The sequence below is a fragment of the Palaemon carinicauda genome, chromosome 24, assembly GCF_036898095.1.
Source record: "Palaemon carinicauda isolate YSFRI2023 chromosome 24, ASM3689809v2, whole genome shotgun sequence".
In the NCBI taxonomy this organism is placed as follows: Eukaryota; Metazoa; Arthropoda; class Malacostraca; order Decapoda; family Palaemonidae; genus Palaemon; species Palaemon carinicauda.
The window spans coordinates 96,100,809-96,123,602 of NC_090748.1; the positions used below are offsets into that span (position 1 = coordinate 96,100,809).

The 22,794-nt window shown below is 31.3% G+C and overlaps 1 protein-coding gene across 1 annotated transcript in view; it reads right to left on the reverse strand.

Annotated features, from left to right (window-relative positions):
- Positions 1–22,794, reverse strand: part of unc80 (unc80, NALCN channel complex subunit) — a 198,815-nt gene that overhangs the window by 32,549 nt on the left and 143,472 nt on the right. Inside the window, 10 exon segments of the mRNA XM_068348348.1 lie at positions 2,282–2,422; positions 3,648–3,816; positions 5,169–5,353; positions 6,443–6,658; positions 7,002–7,125; positions 15,803–15,823; positions 18,865–18,993; positions 19,535–19,651; positions 20,405–20,608; positions 22,353–22,505. Of these exon segments, the coding sequence (XP_068204449.1) occupies positions 2,282–2,422; positions 3,648–3,816; positions 5,169–5,353; positions 6,443–6,658; positions 7,002–7,125; positions 15,803–15,823; positions 18,865–18,993; positions 19,535–19,651; positions 20,405–20,608; positions 22,353–22,505 (1,459 nt within the window).

Below are 22,794 nucleotides of genomic sequence, written 5' to 3' on the forward strand. Positions count from 1 at the left end.
ATATATATATTTATATATATATATATGTATATATATATATATATATATATATATATATATATATATAGATGTGTGTGTGCGTATGTATGTGTGTGTATGTGTGTAAGTATTACATTGTATGTTTATAGACGAGAAACTATTTGTAAACGGAGTATTTCAATTTACAATTAAATCATTCTCTGCAAGAACACCCCCATAACAGCTCTGAGCACATCAAAAATCATTTTAAAATCTTTTAACTTTAACTTAGCCATCAACCAAAAAACTATATTCCCTCAGAAATGTGAATTGTCTTTTTAATATGTAAATTCCCTTATTATGGCATTAAATTGAACTCTTTTATATGCATTTATTTATTCAATTGAGTTTTAGTTGAGATTCTGCCATTTTACTAGATTAATGAGAAAAGAAATTTTCATAATTCTATGACCTAAAATATGTCGATATAAAATCACCACTCTAACTGATAATTAGGATATCTTTGAGTGTGCAATTAAACCAAAAGTATGAATTTACTTAAGATTTAAACCAAAAGTAAAATTTTGCTAAAAACGTAAGCCAAAAGTAACATTTTGTTAAAAACTTAAACCAAAAGTAACATTTTACTGAAAATTTAAACCAAAAGTAACATTAAAAACTTGAACCAAAAGTAACATTTAACTAAAGATTTAAAATAAAAGTAAAATTCTTTTCTGAAAATTTAAACCAAAAGTAACATTTTCTGAAAATTTAAACCAAAAGTAACTTTTTTCTGAAAATCTAAACCAAAAGTAATATTAAAAAATAACTAAAAGTAACCTTTTTTAAATCTAAACCAAAAGTAATATTAAAAACTTGAACCAAAAGTGATATTTTACTAAAGATTTAAACTAAAAGTAAAGTTTTACTGAAAATTTAAGCCAAAAGTAACATTAAAACTTTAACTAGAACTTAAACAAAAATTAAAATTTTACTGAAAATTTAAACCACAGGTAACGTTTAAAACTTTAACCAAAAGTAAATTTATTTTAAAAAACATAAACCAAAAGTAACGTTAAAAACTTGAATCAAAAGTAACATTTTATTAAAAACTTGAACCAAATGTAACAATTAACTAAAAACCTAAACCAAAAGTAACATTTTACTAAAATCTTGAACCAAATATAACAATTTACTGAAATCCCAAACCAAATGTAACAATTAACTAAAAACTTAAACCAAAAGTAACATTTTACTAAAAACTTGAACCAAATGTAACAATTTACTAAAAACTTCAACTAAAAGTTTAGCATTTTCTTCTCTTAAAGATCATAGAATTTGAAACAGAATATCTATAAAGGTTTGACGTGTATAATATGATAGATTTACTGATATGAATATTGCATGTATCAGAATCCAGTAAAAATGAACATTGTGTGTATCAGAATCCAATAAAAATGAATATTGTGTGTATCAGAATCCAGTAAAAATTAACATTGTGTGTATCAGAATCCAATAAACATGAACATTGTATGTATTAGAATCCAATAAACATGAACATTGTGTGTATCCGAATCCAGTAAACATGAACATTGTGTGTATCAGAATCCAATAAAAATAAACATTGTGTGTATCAGAATCCAATAAACATGAACATTGTGTGTATCAGAATCCAATAAGCATGAACATTGTGTGTATCAGAATCCAATAAGCATGAACATTGTGTGTATCAGAATCCAATAAAAATGAGCATTGTGTGTATCAGAATCCAATAAAAATGAACAGTGTGTATATCAGAATCCAATAAACATGAACATTGTGTGTATCAGAATCCAATAAACATGAACATTGTGTGTATCAGAATCCAATAAGCATGAACATTGTGTGTATCAGAATCCAATAAGCATGAACATTGTGTGTATCAGAATCCAATAAAAATGAGCATTGTGTGTATCAGAATCCAATAAAAATGAACAGTGTGTATATCAGAATCCAATAAACATAAACATTGTGTTTATCAGAATCCAATAAGCATGAACATTGTGTGTATCAGAATCCAGTAAATGTATCAATACCTGGTACTTGAAAAAATACATAAATAATAATAAAACAAAGAAAGAAAACAACAAGTGCATCAAACATGAAAACAAAGGACAAAGAAGACGAAAACCACAAAAGATCACACGCGAAGAAGTCTCCTTTCATACAGGTGCAGTGCAGTGACAAACATTCGCGCGCACACACGCACACGCCCACACGCAAGTGAACGCAAACAAGTCTCACTATGACAGGAAGCGAAAACAAAGCGTTCACTCGATCTCACCTTTCGATCTCAAGGGAGGAGATGTCATGTGTCGAGGTTGGCATTCCGAGGGGGGGCCTGCGTAGGACAGCCTGGGGCGTCTGCTGACTTGGGACACTTCGCTCTGGATCTCCAAGGCTGATGGCCTGACGTCCATGTCCCCTGTTGAGATGATGGTAAAGGTCGATCTGATTAAACTACTGTTATAACAATTATGATCAATTGACTTCTATAAGGGGTATTTTACATTGATATTTGTTTTTGATGTTGTTAATAGTTTATATGTGACATGTCTGTTTTGACGTTGTTACTTATTTTAGAATGATTTATTGTTAATTTGTTCTCTTCATTTATTTATTTCCTTATTTCCTTTCCTCACTGGGCTATTTTTCCCTGTTGGGGCCCCTGGGCTTATAGCATCTTGCTTTTCCAACTAGGGTTGTAGCTTGGATAGTAATAAATAAATAAAAAAATATAACTACCGCACGTGTATCACACATGCTCGTACAATGTTAATTTCATACCTGTTAAGAATGTGTTAGTGGTAGATTTGATTTAACTACTGTTATAACATTTATGATCAGTGGACTTCTAAAAGGAGGATTTTACATTAATATCAATAAAATATATTGATTCTGAGAATATTAATTTCACACCGGTTAAGATTATGTTAGTTGGTAAATTTAATTAAACTACTTTTATAACAATTATGATTAATTGACTTCTAAAACGGGTATTTTATATTGATATCCATTTCATATACTGATTCTGAGACTCCTCTTAATTTCACACCTGTTAAGATTATGTTAATTGGTAAATTTGATTAAACTAACGTTATAACAATTATGATCAATTGACTTTTAAAACGGGTATTTTATATTGATATCCATTTCATATACTGATGCTGAAAATATTAATTTCACACCGGTTAAGATTATGTTAACTGGTAAATTTGATTAAACTACTTTTATAACAATTATGATAAATTGACTTCTAAAACGGGTATTTTATATTGATATCCATTTCATATACTGATTCTGAGACTGTTAATTTCACACCTGTTAAGATTATGTTAATTGGTAAATTTGATCAAACAAACGTTACAACAATTATAATCAGTGAACTTCTAAAAAAAGAGATGTTTTACGTTAATATCCATGTAACAATGATCCTGGTAATGTTAATTTCATACATGTTAAGATTATGTTATAACAATTATGAAAAGTGGACTATTAAAAGTAGTATTTTACGTTGATATCAATATAACATATTTATTCTTAGAATCTTAATTTCATATTAAGAAAGACCAATAATAAGAAAAAAGGATTGCGATGAAGGGAAAAGGGGATTGGAGAACGTAGTAGGCTTAAGTGATTTAGTAAATCACCTGACTTTTTAGCAGAAACTACTTCCTCCTTCAGTTGTTTGACTTGATGGGCAAGATCGAGTAGCAGAGACCCTCGACACTTAGCAGGTGGAAGAGACCATCCGTGGACGCGATCTCTGATGATCAGCTGGTATTGTTCGCTGCCTTCATCCGTCGTCTCTTGGTATAGCTGGATTTGAGCGAGGGAAAAATGGACAGAAAATGTGGAGAATGGTCTCGTAACGTTATTTAAACTTTTCATTTGGATTAAAAATTTCTTATTGCAATATTCTAAGGCAAAAATGTAAACATGAAAATTTTGATATTTTCCATGAAGTCGACCCTAAGGAGTTTTTCATGGAAAATACGGATTAAACTTGTGGATATAAAAGAGGGAAACGTGGAATGAAATGTGAAGAATGGTCTAATAGCATTATTTCAACATTCATTTGGTTTAGAAATGTCCTCTTGCAACATTGTAAGTCAAAATTATAAACATGAAAGTTTTATATTTTCCATGAGGTCGGCCCTAGGGAGTCTCATTGAAAATACGGATTAAACTTAGGGATATGAACGAGAGAAATGTGGATTAAAATGTGGAGAACGGTCTCGAAGCTCTGTTTCAATTTTTTATTTGGATTAGAAATGTCCTATTGCAACATTCTAAGGCAAAAATTTAAATATGAAAATGTTTATATTTTCTATAAGGTCGGGCCTAAAGGAGTTTTTTCATGGAAAATACTGGTTAAATTTGTGGATATGAATAAGGGAAACGTGGAATAAAATGTGAAGAATGGTCTAATACCGTTATTTCAATATTCATATGGTTTAGAAATGTCCTATTGCAACATTCTAAGGCAAAATTGTAAACATGAAAGTTTTATATTTTCTATGAGGTTGGCCATAAGGAGTTTTTCATTGAAAATACTGGTTAAACTTGTGGATATGAATGAAGGGAAATGTAGAATAAAATATGGAGAATGGTCTCTTAGGGTTATTTAATTAAGGTTTTCATTTGGTTTAGAAGTGTCTCCTTGAAATATTCTAAGACAAAGTTGTAAACATGAAAATTTTGATATTTTTCATGAGACTGGCCCTAATGAGTTTTTCATGGAAAAATACGTGTTACACTTAAAAATTTAATACCTTTTACAATTATAATAGATAAAAGTAAATGTACATAGATCCAATAGTTACATGGAAAATCCCTCCTTGAAATATTCTAAGGCAAAAAACTAAAACGAAATTTTGACATGTTCAAAAAGGAGTTTTTCATTGAAGATACGGATTAAACTTACGCCCTCTAAATCCTTTACAATCATAACAGAATGAAAATAAATATACAAAGATCCTTACTTTAGTTAGGATGAAAGGTATCATAAGGATGAAAATTGGAGTCCTATAGTATACTACGAAATTTAAAACATGAAAATTTTCTCACGTTCAAAAAGGGGTTTTTCATTGAAGATATGGATTAGAATTACACCCTAACTATCCTTTACAATCAGAACAGAATAAAAATAAATATACAAAGATCCTTACTTTAGTTAGGATGAAAGGTCTCATAAGGATGAAAAGTGGAGTCCTGTAGGATACTACGAAATCCAAGAAGTCCCACATGGCAATGCCGCCCTCTCCTCGGGCGTCCATATCCCGAAGGCAATGTAGGACTCGGTGCCAATCCTGAGAGAGGTGTTTCTCAAAACACACCATCATCACTTTTAAGCCTGATTCAAAAAAAGAAAAAATTTCAGTTGTGGTGAATTTTTCAAAGAAGAGTTGGAAGACCTAGGCCTACGTGGCTGAGGACTATGAAGCGTGAAGTATGAGATGATGAATGGAGAAGTAACGATTTAAAAGATAGAGACGACTGGCGAAATCTAACTGAGGCCCTTTGCGTCAATAGGCGTAGGAGGAGATGATGATGATGATGATGATTTATCAGGCATTTAGATAAGGAAAATCTATTGTAATAGATATGTAAAATTTATTCAACTTGAAGCTTGTATTACGGGTTCAGAAAATTTTTCAAAATACTAAATTTCAAAATTTAGCTGAAGTTAAAAAAAAAATATGTATATTGAGAAAGGTTCACAACGATCTACTTACCTAATCAAAAATGTAAAAGATCATTATTACATAAAAAAGGAAATATGTAGATATATACCTCTCAAAGCATAGAAAATATGCACATTGAGAAAGTTCAAAATGATCTATAACTTAAAAAAAAAATCCAAAAAGATATTATCACAGAAAATTAAAAAAAAAAATGTAGACATATACATTTATAACCATAAAAAATATGCATATTGAGAAAGGGTCAAAATTATCTATTTACCTAACAAAAAAAATCAAAAAGGTCATTATTCCATAAAAACAGTAAAAAAGAAAATGCAAAGATATAAATCTATAGGCATAATCTAGAAAAATAAAAATTAGCGAAATTACTATCTAGAGCATCAGACGCACTAGAGCAGTGGTTCCCAACCTGGGGGAAATTTTCCCCTTGGGGGAAATTTGAAGCTTCCAGGGGGGAAATAATTACACTACCTACTAACTAAAACAAGCGGAAAATGTCCTCTTAGTACGTGCGGCAATTTGTTGTTACCGATTCAATTGTGATATGATCAAATCAGTTCTCACAGACATGATATTCAAAGGGAGAATTGGAATGTCATATCCATTTCTGAGGGAGGCGAGTGGGCATGAGGGCTGGGCGGGGCATGAAGGGGGAAATATGGATGGTTGAACTGGGTGCAGGGGGGAAATGACAGAAAAAAGGTTGGGAACCACTGCACTAGAGCACGGGATCTCACCTAGAAAGGCAATCTTGAGAATAGTAGGCTTGACTTTCGGCAACGTTTTGAGATCGAGCTGCTGCTGGGTCCAAGACTGAGATCTGGGGTCTGAGGCTGGAACTGTCCTGGCCTGGGGTCCGTGTAGGGGAGCGATTTTGGCCAGAGGAGGGTTCATGGCGTGCAGGATAACCGTCAGAGTAAAGCTTATGTCTGCTTGTCGCATTCGAGGGGCGTCTGAGGAAGAATTAGATATTAGAAGTAGTAGTAGTAGTAGTAGTAGTAGTAGTCCTTGCTAGGCTACAACCCTAGTTGGAAAAGCAGTATGCTATAAGCCCAAGGGCTCCAACAGGGAAAATAGCCCAGTGAGGAAAGGAAATAAGGGAATAAACTACAAGAGAAGTAATTAACAATAAGATAAAATATTGCAAGAACAATAACAACATTAAAATAAATAAATAAATAACAATAATAATAATAATAATAATAATAATAATAATAATAATAATAATAATAATAATAATAATAATAATAATAAAAAGCAAAATTACTACGAAGAGCCAAGGTAGCATATACGTACCTTTGCGCCCGCAGCCAACTCTCAGACACAGGGGCAGAAGCAGGTTCATAATCATATTTTCTGTCTTATCAGAAGTCGGGAACAAAGACGTCCCTCCACATATCTGCTCGAGGGAGTAGGTCACCTGTAGGGGGTCATCATTCGAGAGAATTAGTCTTTCTGTAGTCGATGCCTAAATCACCCTAGTTGGCGGGTGTATGTTTGGAATCAGAGTGATTTGCTATTTCAGAGGGTTAGTTGTAATCCAGATATGGCTAAGGGTAGTTCGTTATGAGAGGCCCAAGCTCAGAGAATAATTAACCAATAGATCACGTTTGATTAAATTAATGTTACTTCTATTCCCTCATATGGTGTTTTCATGTACCCTGTACAATACGTTTTCCTTTATTCAAAGAAAGGGGGTTTTATTAACTTTCTTGTCCACTAAGACGTTCCTGCCAATGTTTATACATATACAATACTTTCTTGGAAGATTTAACAATGAATAATAATCATTTCAACTGATGAATAACTATTTGTTTACTTTACTGATTTGTCAAGAAAAGTTTTAATTTCAACTATAATTACTCGTAAGTTTAACTTAATTCACTTAGAAAATGTAACAGAGAAAGGTAAAAAATTTACACAAAAAAAAGGAAACAAAGCAAAGCAATCATTTCGTGAATGAATAAACGTATGATACATTCTCCAGATGCTGTTTTAAGTACAGAAGCTATATTTGATGCCAGATCAGAGAGTGCCATTTAGCTTGGGGCCAATGAGAAAGAAACCAGAGAAATAGTAGAAAAAAAAATATGCTTTCAGTTTCTGTAAACTCCATTTGCTCAAGCATGTTATGGAAACAGTCCTTACTTTTAAAGAGGAACCGTATTGGCGTCCATGCAATCATTCTATGGGAAGTAAAAGCTACAGAATAATCTCATCTTTTTTTTTTAATTGAAGTGTCATGCTTGTCGTGGTCATCTAGAAAAGTGTTCTGCAAATAGCTAGAGATGTGACCTTCAGATAAAAGGGCAGAAGAGTGGCGAGGAACTGCTACTTAGGTGCATTAAATGACTTCGAAAAAAAAAATGGAGGTGCCATTCAATTATATTTTTATAGATATGATATAATTTTATCTAGTGGTACCGGTTTTAAGTTGCTAAGCAAACTCCCAAAACTTTGTCAGATGTTTTGCGATGCAATGGAAAAATTATTTCTTTGATGTTTGATAAAAAAAAAAAGGAAAAAACGTATTTCAGACGTTTTACGACGCAATGAAAAGTTTATTTCTTTCGTGTATAATCAAATGAAATAAAAATGAAAAATAAAAAGTATTTCGGAAGTTTTACTACGCAATAGAAAGATTATTTCTTTCATGTATGATAAAACAAAACAAAAAATAAAAATAAAAGTATTTCAGATGTTTTACGATGCAATGGAAACATTATTTCTTTCATGTATTATAAAACCAAAAAAAATTGAAAAAATATAAATTATTTCAGATGTTTCACGACGCAATGAAAAGATTATTTCTCTCATTTATGAAAAGAAATCAAAGGTATATTTGTGCTAATAAGTCACTTATTTCAATCTTTGCTTTAAAAATTTATTTCAAATCTTATCTTTTGGATATAACAACCTACTCGTCATTTGACTTAATTTTGTGTGTGATAAAACTAAAAAACATGAATTAAAAATAGTTTTGTACTAACATGTCACTTATTTCAATATTCGCTTTGAAAATTTATTTCAAATTTGATTTCTTGCATATATCAACCTACCTGTCATTTGACTCAAGGGAAAATAAAAAAAAATTAACTCCACAATTACCAAACATAAATACAAGTGACCAGAATTTCGAAAAGAAATAAAATATGGCTGAAATTACCTCATAAATTCTGCAAGACAAAATCCCCCCTTAAACACATGACTGCGCCAGGTCATGGCTTGAAATAATAAAATAGAACACAATATACTTGTCTCTCGTACGGATTTTATATCAACTGTTTCTTATATTCTTTTTTCAGAATCTAATTTGAAAATTATGGACGATTTTCTAGTGGAGGGGACAGTGGAATTACAAACTTATCTCAAAACCAGAAGCTCGCCTTAGATAAGACGGAATTATGATTGTAAAACGAAGAACAGTGTTTCTGGTGACAACTTAAGAAGAGATGAGAATAACTCTATCGAGAATCTTAAAGTCTACGAATTGGTAAAAGAAATTAAGTGTTGTGATCTTGATTGAGAAAGACTTTGTTATACGACATAGAATTTCTGGAAACTATAAATTGGATGAATGGTTATAAAAGAAGCTTCTAAGAGATCAAGCAAAGAAAATATATAAAAATATATAAAATATATAAAATATATAAAATATGAAATATACAAAATATATAAAAAAGGGAAACGTATACTCTTGTAGGTTTTAAGAATATTCTGCTAACGCGTAAATATATAATGATATGTTAATGATACTAGAGCGGGCACGACTGCCCTGTTCAAACGTGGCCACAGAAATTTAATCTTGAATTACCTTTGAGTGCTAACTAATTTGTTTCCAAGAAAGGACCTCTTAAATTGTAATGACTTTCAAATGACATCTGACTCTAACATTGAGGCCCTTTGCGTCAAATTGAGGCCCTTTGCGTCAAATTGAGGTCCTTTGCGTCAATTGAGGCCTTTTGCGTCAAATTGAGGCCTTTAGCGTCAATAGGCGTAGTAGGAGATGATGATATTCAAGATTATGAATGATATTTGGTTCTGACATAGAAATCCACTAAATTGAAATAAATTATCAATAGCTATTATTTTGGATATATATGAAACAAACGTCTCCTTATTATTTATCTATTGAAGATATCAAATGATGACAGTTTCGAAGAGGCAAAAAAACATAAGCTTATAATATGCAAAGATTTTTTTTTTTTAAAGAACTGAAAGAGAGATCAGTGTACAAACTTGAATCATATCAAATTGTCAAAAAAAAAGAATTATGTATTTCGAATAGAATGAAATAATTGTGTGTACAGGTAAGTGTGGATACTGAACCTTTCCTAAGAGACCAGGATCTCTGTAAAGAAGAAAAATGATCGTATATTTAGGTACAGAACTTAAAAACTGTATATTATTGGGTTGGAAAAGCGTGACTTTGAATTGGGTATTGAACAGTTTATCATGTGAGGGCTTATGGAAACCATTTTAAGGGAAAAATGTATTTTCATAGGAATACAAGCAGCTTGTAAAAGCAATGTTAAGTTCGTGATTGAAGCAGCTTGTAAAAGCAAATGTTAAGTTCGTGATTAAAGCAGCTTGTAAAAGCAATGTTAAGTTCGTGATTGAAGCAGCTTGTAAAAGCAAATGTTAAGTTCGTGATTAAAGCAGCTTGTAAAAGCAATGTAAGTTCGTGATTAAAGCAACTTGTAAAAGCAATGTTAAGTTCGTGATTAAAGCAGTTTGTAAAAGCAATGTAAGTTCGTGATTAAAGCAACTTGTAAAAGCAATGTTAAGTTCGTGATTAAAGCAGCTTGTAAAAGCAATGTTAAGTTCGTGGATGGTTCATATACTTTACAGGTCTTGTAATTTAGATGCTGCAATAGTCTGACATAATACAAGAGTGGTAGATGATACAATAGCTTGCACTTTTACGAGAGAATTATCCGCACAAATACAATCGGGTATTGTATGGAGATGATGTGAGGTCCAATCGTAGGTAAAACTAGACAATGGCACTGAATGTCAGAAAGAAACATAATGAAGATAATGAAGATGTTGATTACCACGTGTGCTCCAAAATTTCTTATTTCACGGATCGTACCAGAAACATAATGAAAAATGTACATCTGAAGTTTTTAATTCATCTTCAATTAAAAACATAATCTCGCATGACGTCTTTGATCTGCAATCAGCAATCTTGCTGGGACCTTTATAGTTTTAATAATGCTAAACCTAATACAGTATGTGTCAATTCGTTTCACTGATATATGTTTGATTATATCTATCATTGAGAATTCTATTCAAGGATTATTTAAATCACATTACTTTGAATACATATGAAGCATATGAAAACGCAAAATAATAATTGTTCAAAGCAATTTTAATTATAAAAGACAAGTAAATTATTCTTTACTGGTTTTATATATCATTAACGAATTGTTCTAATGATTCTTTATGTAGTTCAAGCAGTTTGTTTTGTTTTTTAAACCATTTGCTGTTGATGTAAATGTAATTTTGCCTTGTGCCTCCATGGTCACTTTAGCTTTTAAACCAACTGTAGAAAATTAATTCAGCGCTGAATTTTGTGATTACATTCTTTGGTATTGTAAATCCCTTGTCATAGAAACAGATATGTGGAAATGAAGTAAATTGGTGGGCAGAGTGAAATCACAGTAAACCAAAATAATATTTTCTTCTCTTTAGGAAAAATTCCGAAAAATCAAAAAAACAAAATTGTGATATTTTTACAATCAATTATATTCTTTGGTGTCATAAGGTCCTTATCATAGAAACAGATATGTAGAAATAAAGTAAATTGTTGTGCAGAAGGAAACCAAAATATGATCGAAATCAAACAATGATAATTTCTTCTCTTTACGAAGATTTCCGAAAAATTAAAAAAAAAAATGTATTTACAACCTCATTTTAGCGGAATATTGTAGCTTATTTTCTTCAATTATGATATCTGACGTATCATACAGATGAATATTGTTGACTGGAATATTTTTTTATATATATCACATGGGAAAAATTATTCTTAGATAAAAATCCATACTTTCTGCTTGAAGTTATCAAGGATTTTCTCGGAAAATATATATGCTAAATAGGACAAGTCTTACTGCTATATAGAATGAATTATATAATATATTTTAATGTATTTATGTTTATAAGCCTATTAACTATCTATCTATCTATCTATCTATATATATATATATATATATATATATATATATATATATATATATATATATATATATACACATATATATATACATACATACATATATATATACATATATATATATATATATATATATATATATATATATATATATATATATATATACATAAAACTGTCCATGTTATCTCAGTTCTTCCCAGAAGAGTTTACACAGAAAGAAAACAAATATGTCTAAGATTGTCCAAACATTTGGCAATTAACATCCCATTTATATAACAATTAAACATATATGTAAAAACATACATCCAACATCAAAAAAATTAAACACATACACACCGATATATATACACAAACATATATATATTTATGATAGAAACGCCTTCAATTATTGTAATATTCGCTTCCTCGTTGATCCGGTAAGTTCATATTTATTAAATCATCTTCAAATGCATCAAATTATATTTCAACATTCGTTCATATTTTAGTTTATGGCAACTATCAATCAATATGTCGTTATAACATTGAATTAGATGCTATAGTTAGTTTATATTCTATTTGAAGACAGCCTAGTCAATTGAAATTGAATCTTGAAGTGTGTTCTCAAAGACGTTAGAGAATTTCCCAGCATATGGTTGATTAAATTAGGAATAAATAAATCCCTGTAGATTGTAAATGAAGCAGGGGAAGGAAGAGAAGACGATAGGTTGACGAACTATGAACATTTGCGGACGTGGACTGGCACAGAAAGACCGTAAACAGACGTAAGTGGAAGGACATGTTTGAGGACTTAGCTCTGCTGTGTACTAGTAAAGGATGATGATGATAAAATAAATCTAGGACTCCTTCAGACATTTTCACCCTATTTTCACATATTATATCATCGATAACCTTAATAAGTCGTAGCAGATCGTGTAAATACTGAATTGACCATAAGAAACCTTAGACTAAGGTCAAATGTTATTAATCTATCATCAGAAATCTTGATGTATCATTGAATTCTAACATAATGCATCAAAGCCTTGGCAAAGAATTGAATACCTTGTCAACCCTCAGGAACTTAGTGCATTATCTAATATTTTTATTCATTCATCAGAAAAGTTAGGTAATCATCAAATTCCTGAGTCAATCATCAGAAACTTTATCGGATCATCAAAGTCCTTAGTCAAAAGTAAGAAAGCTTCTCTGGTCATTGAAGGCCCATTTTAACCATGAGAAACATTTTAACAGGCTTCAGAACTCTCATCTTCATTTTCAATTACCTACGAGATCATGTTGAGGGATAGATAGAGATGGTTTGGACATGCTCTTCGCACTCCCCAAGAGAGATTAGTTCACCAAACTTTCAACTGGGGTCCACAAGGCACCAGAAGAGTTGGAAGACCCAGGCTTACATTGAGGACTATGAAGCGTGAAGTAGGAGATAATAAATGGAGAATTTTTTATTTAAAAGCTCAAGATTCAGATGAATGATGAAATCCAACTGAGGCTTTTTGCGTCAATAGGCATAGGAGGAGATGATGATGATCATGATGATGATCATTAGGCTATCATGAAATCATCTCAATATTGATAAACTAATTTTCTTCCCAAAGTATTGTTTATTAAGAATTATATTAGGTGAATGTAACACTTAATTCAACCATTGACCAATCAGTTTGTTATCAGGCTATTTGAAAATTCTTATCCTAAACCACAAGTCTTGCATGTAAAATTACCATAACGTCTTTGAGAACAGACACCATATTATAACAAAATTCGTATCATCAAAATAAATATATTACAAAAATTACGAGCGTTCTAACCTCCTATATTTAACAGTGATTGGATATATTACTTCACATTAAAAAAAGAGTACAGAAAAGGTATCAGATATCTTCGTTTATTTCTGGATTTCAAAGTATCTGTTCGTTTATAGAGAACAATGAAACAGAAATTGGAAATGTTCACCAAGCAGGCATACGGGAGATTTTTCACTTTTATGTCGTGTTGGTAAAAACTTGCATTTTTATCTTTTCCGGTAAATCAATCTACAATGTCTCTAGATTTCTACTTTACTAGGAATGCAGGAGATTTTATCTGACTGTAAGAAACACTAAAAAAGGGGCGGAGCTATTTTACCAAATGAAATGTGGAAATTTTTCTTAATTTCGGTTTAAGAATCTTTATAGATTTTAAGAGGAAGTAGATACAATTTGGTTCCTTCTGAAGAACTGATGGAATTCTTATACATGTGTGGAAACCTCAATTGGAATTTAATCATGATAATAAATAAGAAAATATCAAATCCTTAGAAAGCAATAGACCTATTCATATTTCCACAATCCATTTCTTAAAGAAAAAACACAAGGTTTCTGAGAGAATGACGTCGTATGGACACTTATGACCAAGCTGGCAGAATTTCATAAAATAACAGGATTTCCTTCTCAATAATCTTTAAGTAAAACATTTTCTAAACAATTTGAATAACGGAGAGACCCAATTAACTTCCATGCTAATTTCTGAAAAATTTATATTAATGGGTCCTGTGCATAGCTACTTCAAAGGACTTGTTTAATTAAAGATGAAAACATTCAATAATTGGAATAGTACAGACTTCTTAAAGGGGAGGTTTTTGTTGATTATCTGAAAGACCCAATTAGCTTCCCTGATATTTTCTGACTATTTTATAGTATTTACTAGCGAAATCTAACCGAGGCCCTTTGCATCAATAGGCATAGGAGATGATGATGATGATTATAGTAGTTGGTCCTGTACACAGCTAATTCAAAGGATGAAAGCATTCAACAATTGAAATAAGAAATACCTCTTAAAGGAGAACTTTTGTGAACCAATCTGAATATCTGGAATATGCATAACCTTCCCTGATATTTTCTGACAATTTTATTTCAGCTGAGTCTGTTCGCAGATATTTCACAGAATGAAAACGTTTAATAATTGAAATAGCATAGCTGGAAGACCCCATTGTTTTCATCATATTCACTGACAATTTTCTATATCATTTGGTTCCATACACAGCTACTTTAAATAAGGAAAATATTCAATAATTGTAAAAGCAAAGTCTTCCTCTAGAGCCTTTAAATATGTGGCCCGGACACTATACAATAAGCCCCCACATGCCATCCGAAAGATTGAAAATAGTAAAGCTTTCAAAAGGAAACTGAAGACTATCTTTTTCAGTGAGTGCTTCGATAGAGACAATTCAACAATAAACGAGCAATATGCGGTATGAAATATTGAATGCTTTCGAACGAGCTAAATATGTAGCCCCGAGACTATACAATAAACTCCCACGAGATATCCGAAAGATTGAAGTTATCAAGGCTTTCAAGAGGAAACTGAAGATTTTCTTTTTCTGGCAATGCTTCAGTAGTCACGATTTAACACTAAACGAGCAATATGCGATATGAAATATTGAATGCCCCGAGACTATACAATAAGCTCCCACGAGATATCCGAAAGATTGAAGTTATCAAAGCTTTCAAGAGGACACAAGTGCTTCAGTAGTGACGATTTAACAATAAACGAACAATATGCGGTAGGAAATATTGAATGCTTTCGAACGAACATATTAAAATTACTGTGGAAGTCCTGTAGAGAGTGTAGGGTTCCCCTATGATATATTGAATGCTTTCGACCGAACATGATAGAATAACTGTGGAGGTCCTCTAGAGAGTAGGGTTCCCCTGCTGTATAAGACCAGATAAACAGCCCTTAAAGTAAATAAAAGTAAAATATCTGCCCAGCTTGGTCACAGTATCAAGAACAACATCTGCCATCTGAGGAGGGATATATCTGCCTTCAGGGTAACTACCGATGGACTCTGAAGGAAAAAAAATGCAAGATAGTTATAAGTAGAACAGCGAAAAAAATAAAAACAAACTATAAATAAACGATTCTTCTAGCCCTTATGCATAAAGCTCACCCCTGTTACGTCGCTGAACATCTGAAAGAGAACGTTTAACGTCATGAATGTTATATGGTATTCAGGGATGTTGAGAAAATCTATTCTAGAGTAAGAAGTGTCAAGAGATCTTCACCCGTTGGGATATGGAAAAGAATGATGTTCATAATTAGTCTTTTAGACGTGAATATAATGAATTATTATTAGTCTTTAAGACATGAATATAATAAATTGATCATTATTAGTCTTAATGAATCAATAATTATTAGTCTTTAAGACGTGAATATAATAAATAAATCATTATTAGTCTTTAAGACGTGAATATAATAACTTAATCATTATTAACCTTTAAGACGTGAATATAATGAATTTATCATTATTAGTCTCTAAGACGTGAATATAATGATTTCATCATTCCCAGTCTTTAAGACGTTAATATAATGAATTAATCATTATTAGTCTTTAAGTTGTGAATATAATGAATTAAGCATAATTAGTCGCTAAGACGTGGATATATTGAATTAATCATTATTATTCTTTAAAACGTGAATATAATGAATTAATCATTATCAGTATTTAAGACGTGAATATAATGAATTAATCATTATCAGTATTTAAGACGTGAATAAAATGAATTAATCATTATTAGTCTTTAAGACATGAATATAATGAATTAATCATTAATATTCTTTAAGACGTGAATATAATGACTTAATCATTTTTAGTCTTTAAGACGTGAATAAATTGAATGAATCATTATTAGTCTTGAAGACATGATTATAATAAATTGATTGGTGATTTATTGTAATTAATTTTTTTATTTAAAATTTGAATATTTTTCCACATTTTTAATTTGCTAACCTCAATAGTCCATTATTGTGGAAGGAAACAAATTTACATATGTTTGTTAATGCGCTTCATATACTGTTATCAAAATGACAAAGGTCAGTGAGAAAAACAAGAGAAAGGCCGTAGAAATTCGTTTCGATTGAAATAACTTTTAGATATATATGAGAAAAATATGAAATAATATTTCCTTACGTGTTTTACTAACCACAAAGCCATAAAATTCTCTCTTTACTCCAATTATTCTTCAAGTAATACGCAATTTTCTGAAAACTCGGAAATGAAAAGATAACTGAAAGTACATTCTTTCTGTACATGGTATTCAAACAGATCTTCCTTATGAATGTGAATCATATTAAAATTTTTCAACGTACGAGAAAACGTTTCTTCATTTATATTCTTTCAGGATTTTAGTCTTTCTTTGCAAATTGTATCTGAAAAAGTAAGAATATTCCTAAAAAGTAAGAATAGATTGATAAGTTAACTATTCTTTGAGAATTGTGAATGTGATTTTGTATTTTTTCTAAGAAAACGTAGCCCTTCAAATGGTGAAGTTCATGAATTTATGTAAATAACAAGAGCCTCGGTAATCACAGCCTTACAGAGGCCTTATTAACTATTCAAAACATACAAACTTCAGCATAATCAGAAAGATCTAATTGAAAAGTAATTAGTATTACAGCCATGGGTGTTTTAGTTAGTACACCAAGTCCGTTAAAAATCGCATATTTGGTAAATACCTACTAAAATTAGTTATGGTGTAATTTATAAGGAAAATTCCTTCAGATTTGTTTTCACGCAGGTAAAAGTGACTACTTTTAGAAAAATTATCAGTAAAATTAAATTACATACGAAAAATTTCAATATAATTTTTGAGGAAAATCAATTATTATTTTAATTATTTAATTTTTTTTTTTTTTTTTTTTGTAAATATTGAAGAATATAGTTTCACCCTTCAACATGCAGCAAATGTTTTTTATGTTGAACAGGCTGACATAAATCTTTTTATAGTTTATATATGAAATATCTGTTATGATGTTGTTAATGTTTCTAAAATATTTTATCAATTGTTAATTATTTCTCATATCGTTTATTCATTTCCTTATTTCCTTTCCTCACTGGACTATTTTTCCCTGTTGGAGCCCTTGGGCGTATATCATCTTGCTTTTCCAACTAGGGTTGTAGCTCATCTAATAATAATAATAATAATAATAATAATAATAATAATAATAATAGTAACTTTGGTGAAGTTCAGTTGACAAACTTACTGTAGAATGTTAAAAAATTCCTTAATATAAACCAGAATCCTTTAAACAAAGACACAAAGGTATTGAAAAGTACACAAAAGAACTTTCAAAAACTAGAACGTATCAAGGTAAAAGATAAGGATTTGGCATTAAAAGCTAAAAATTAGTTTTTGTTGCAAAAAAAGACGGAGATTTCACTTAAACATTCAAAATTTATAAAAGGTGAAACTAACAAAACACAAAACCACAAGGAATGTCAAATACATTGTTTTTAACAACGGTAAAAACTAATCTTTAATTGAGAAAAAAACACTTCTACATAATTACACTACTATACATATGGATAATTTGTTCTGGAAAATTAAATTTCTTCAAGTTCATTGTGTAAAAAAAAGAAGTGGTTTCATATACATAATAGTTTTTCTTACCTCTCCTCCAGATAGCGCCGTGAATTAGCCAGACAATACACAAATATTCAAATTTTACTTTCAAATGAGGATGATAAAAAGGATGTCGGACTGACAAGTTACCTATTCGCTAAGACATCACAGTAAGATTTCTCATTTCCAAAACCTCACAAATGCCAATTCGTTCTTATGCGATCTGACTATCTCCTGCTGACCGCCATGTTCTCCAAAGGCAAAGGACTCTGAGATTGCCCTAGCTAGTAGGACAATGCCCTAGAGACTGACCATATATACATATGCCCAGTACCCAAGCCCTTCTCCACCCAAGCTAGAACCAGGGAGGGCCATGCAATGGCTGCTGGTGACTCAGCAGGTAGACCTATAGGCTTTCCCAAAGCCCTTATCCTTAGTTCACAAGGATGGTGAAGTTGCAGACACTTAAGAATCTATCGAGTTTGAGCCTGACTCGAATCCCAGTCGGGCAGACGCAAGGCAGGAAAGTTTACAATAGGCCACCACAACCCAGAAAAATATATAGACTGTCTTCGTGAATAAACTTCACAATGAATTTTCTCCAACTTACCCCCAGTGCTAAGATCTGCATCGCTATGATCTTCACAACCATAGAACAGAAATGCTGTGGAGGCGTCGTGGTCCAGGTGTTGATGCTGTGACCCTCTATCTCACCGATCCTTTCTCCTAATATGAGCGACTGGGAATGAGAGAAAAGATTTAAAATTTAATGAGATATTCATTCCCATCAAAGGTGTCATATGCATTAACTAATCAGGACCCATTCACATTTGCAGCAGACCGTTAATGCTCGTTTTCTTTATGTACACTGTAGATAGTGTAGTAAAAAATCTTTGCAGATGCTCTTTTTGGCCTTCTACTTCTCACTTGTCCCACCTGGCCAGTTTCTACCGATGTGGCCAATTTTTTAAGATTATTTTATATACATTTTCTTTTTAATTTTAGAGCAAAAATCTACTAGATGACCCTAAAATATGTGACTCGGCCGTCTCCTTTAGCTACTTTCCATCACATCTTATCAAATAACTACAATTTGAAGTAATCACTATTTAGAGAATAGATTTTTTTATATTCATTAAATTCCTTTAATCAATACTGTGATGCTTTTCACTGACAGTAATTAAAGATTTAGTCAGATCAGTTATCGATTATCAGCCATCAAATTTTGTGATGAAGCTTTTCAGAGACTTAAGACGAGAAGTCACTTTGAGCTTACTCACCTGGCAAATTTGAACGACCATTTTCAGATGAGGAAGGTGGGCAATATACGGGTATCTGGAAAGAGTTGTGTAAACTCCCTTCAGTAGATTGGCAGCTGCTGCCCAGTCGATCAGGCGCTAAGAAAGAAAAAAAAAACAGTTATTTAGCAAATGTGTCCTTTATGGCTTAAGCCTTACTTCTTTATTTCCCATATTGTTGCCTTCAGATGCAGATTATACAAAGGTAATTGCCTTATGTTTTATACAAATAAATCTGAAACAGAACACAAAACCATTGTGAGAATTTTTTTTCTTTTAAATATTATTTAGCAAAAGTGTTCTTCATGGCTTAACCTTTACTTTTTTATTTCCCACAGTGTTGAATTCAGAAGCATATTATACAAAGGCTCGGGCTTACCTCTCAATTACCTTATGCTTTACGTGGTTATGTATTCGACAGAGAGACCTGGTCATCTCAATGAATTATTCAAGATCAGTACTTAGTCATTTTCCTATGCAATCATACAACTTACAGTTGCCTATACTTAGAGTATCATAAATCCAAAGACCCATTGGACAAATTAAGTAAGCAGTAATAGTATTTAAACAATGGAATAGCAATACAGTGGGAGTGGTAGCAACAGCATTTATCAGTATATAAATAGTAACATTAGTTGTTGTGATAATAATAGTAGTAATAGCCGTACTAGTATGAAATATTTATAAGATAGTTGTCATCATGTTTGTTATGAGAATAATAGCACTAGTAATAGACGAGTAACAATCATAAAACAGTACCAATGATAATAGAATAATAGCAATGATGAGAATATTCCCGTTCTGTAATTAGCAGTAGTAACAGAGAAAGTAGTAAAATAACTGAAATCTCACCCGAATAGAGGTTTTCTTAGCAATCTTATTAAACATCTTATCAAGCCTCCTCAGGATATTCACAAGAGCTGGTCTCAAGTCTTCGTGGGACCAGTCAGGATGGGGCAGGATCTCATTCATGTACCTCTGTAGCCCACGGCATCCCATGGTAGCAGGGTCATAGGGCGCCACCTTCAGGAGACTGTGGGCGACTTCGGCCAAACGCTGAAAGATAATAAAAACAATGATTTATTATCATTATTATCATTGGAAAAGCAAGATGCTCTAAACCCAAGGACTCCAACAGTGAAAAATAGCACAGTGAGGAGAGGAAATAAGGAAATAAATAAACGATATAAGAAGTAATTATAAAATTAATCATAGAAATAAGGATATTAGCAATGACAATAATGATAGTAAAGTAACTATATTAATAATGAGGATTTAATAGCTACATTGAAAACCAGGTGGTATGTCTAACAAAACGTCTGGTTTTATCAATGAAATACAATTTGAGGAAATATCTATGGTTCTAGGATTCAAATTTCCATATACTCTTACAATAATGTAGTCCGAAAACGTGAAAAAAACTAATTTTTTCATAAATAATGCAATTTATGGAAGGATTTTGGGTTCTAGGACTTGAATTTCCATATATAATAATCTTAAAACTCTATATGACTCATTTGTTATAACTAATTGCTATTGGAATGTTCACTTAAAGAAACTTTCGTGAAGGGACACTTAAACCCCTAAATAAAACGAAAAATAAAACAAAAAAGTTATCTCGAAGTATCAGTGAAGTGTATGAGTGTAGTAATTTAAATGTAAGTGGCGCATCACTGCTAAACTTTCTTTTGAAATGTAAAAAGCAGATGATATTATAGATGTGTATGATTCGACAGACGGGTGTATGTAACCACTGCATCTTTCTTCTCTAGAGCCACCCCTTAATATAGAAAGAGACTAGCTAGAAAAGAAATCCGAAAGGTACCATGCAAGACATTCAGTCCAGGTGTTTAATCCTTCCCTGTCAGTGGTGATTTCAAGGAAATTTCTGATGTAGCAAAATCTTTCAAGACTTTTAGATATTTATTGAATCATATATATCTATTCATATATTTATTTATCTTTTTATTTATTCACTTATTTATGTATTTATTTATTTATATATTTATTTAAATATTTATTTATTTATTGGAAAGCTTTCAAGACTTCTCCAAGGAATACAAAATTTCCATGTCTTGGTCGATTTTAAAAAAATTTTCCTATTTTCAAAATTTGATTAAGTCACCAATGGCAGTGAAAGGGGATGAGCAGTTAGAATCTTTCAACCAGATTCCTCGCAGAGTCGTGTATCAAGTAGCAATATTTCGACACACTGTCTTTATCAAGTGATTATTGGTTGGCATAAGCTCAAAATTCCTATTATAAATGAAGTCCTACAAATATTATGATTAATTATTTTGAATTCATATTCTACAGAAATTAGAAAATTCTAAAAATTAAAATGAAAAGGTGAACTTTTTCAAAATTCAGAGATCCTTAGATTATAAAGAGGATAATGGCTGATTATATACTTATATACATAAACTGTATATACATAGATATGCGCACAAACATATAGACACATGCATGGACCTGCACCAATATATATATATATATATATATATATATATATATATATATATATATATATATATATACATATATGTATATATATATATATAATATAGATATAGATATATATATATATATATATATATATATATATATATATATATATATATATATATATATATATATATATATATATATAAATCACACAAATAATATAGTACTGATTAAACTGAGAAGCATAGTATCCAGCGTGATAATACATCATTGCAAGAATATAAAATCTCGATGTGAATGGTACTGAATCGACAACCAGATTCATAAAGACCTCATTATGTAAGGAAATACTCACCAGGTGACATTTCGTGTCGAGTAAATCCGAATGTTTGCTCTCCTGTCCAGCTTTCTTGTTTATCTCGTTGAGTCGAGACGAATATGTTGTTAGAAACTCGGCCACGACGTGAAGTAATGTGTCTCTGGGTTGTCGGAAATCGTAGCGAAGTGCCTGAAGGGAAAGGATTTATTCGTATTGTGAGGTTATTCGTACCATGAGGGTCACAAAAGAAATCCAAACTTCGTAAACAAATGAAATATACATAAAATATTCAAAGAAAACTATTCTTGTTGAATTAGTTTTATGATTAGGAAATTTATTCCTTTTGGAATCAGAGGAAACTATCCGGGATACCTGAAACCACAAAATGCATTCAAGAAAATCATTTAATTATATCTTTAAGAAATAGTTTCATATTTGGTGTACTAATAAAAGATATCTTTTCTCTTAATAAGAAAAA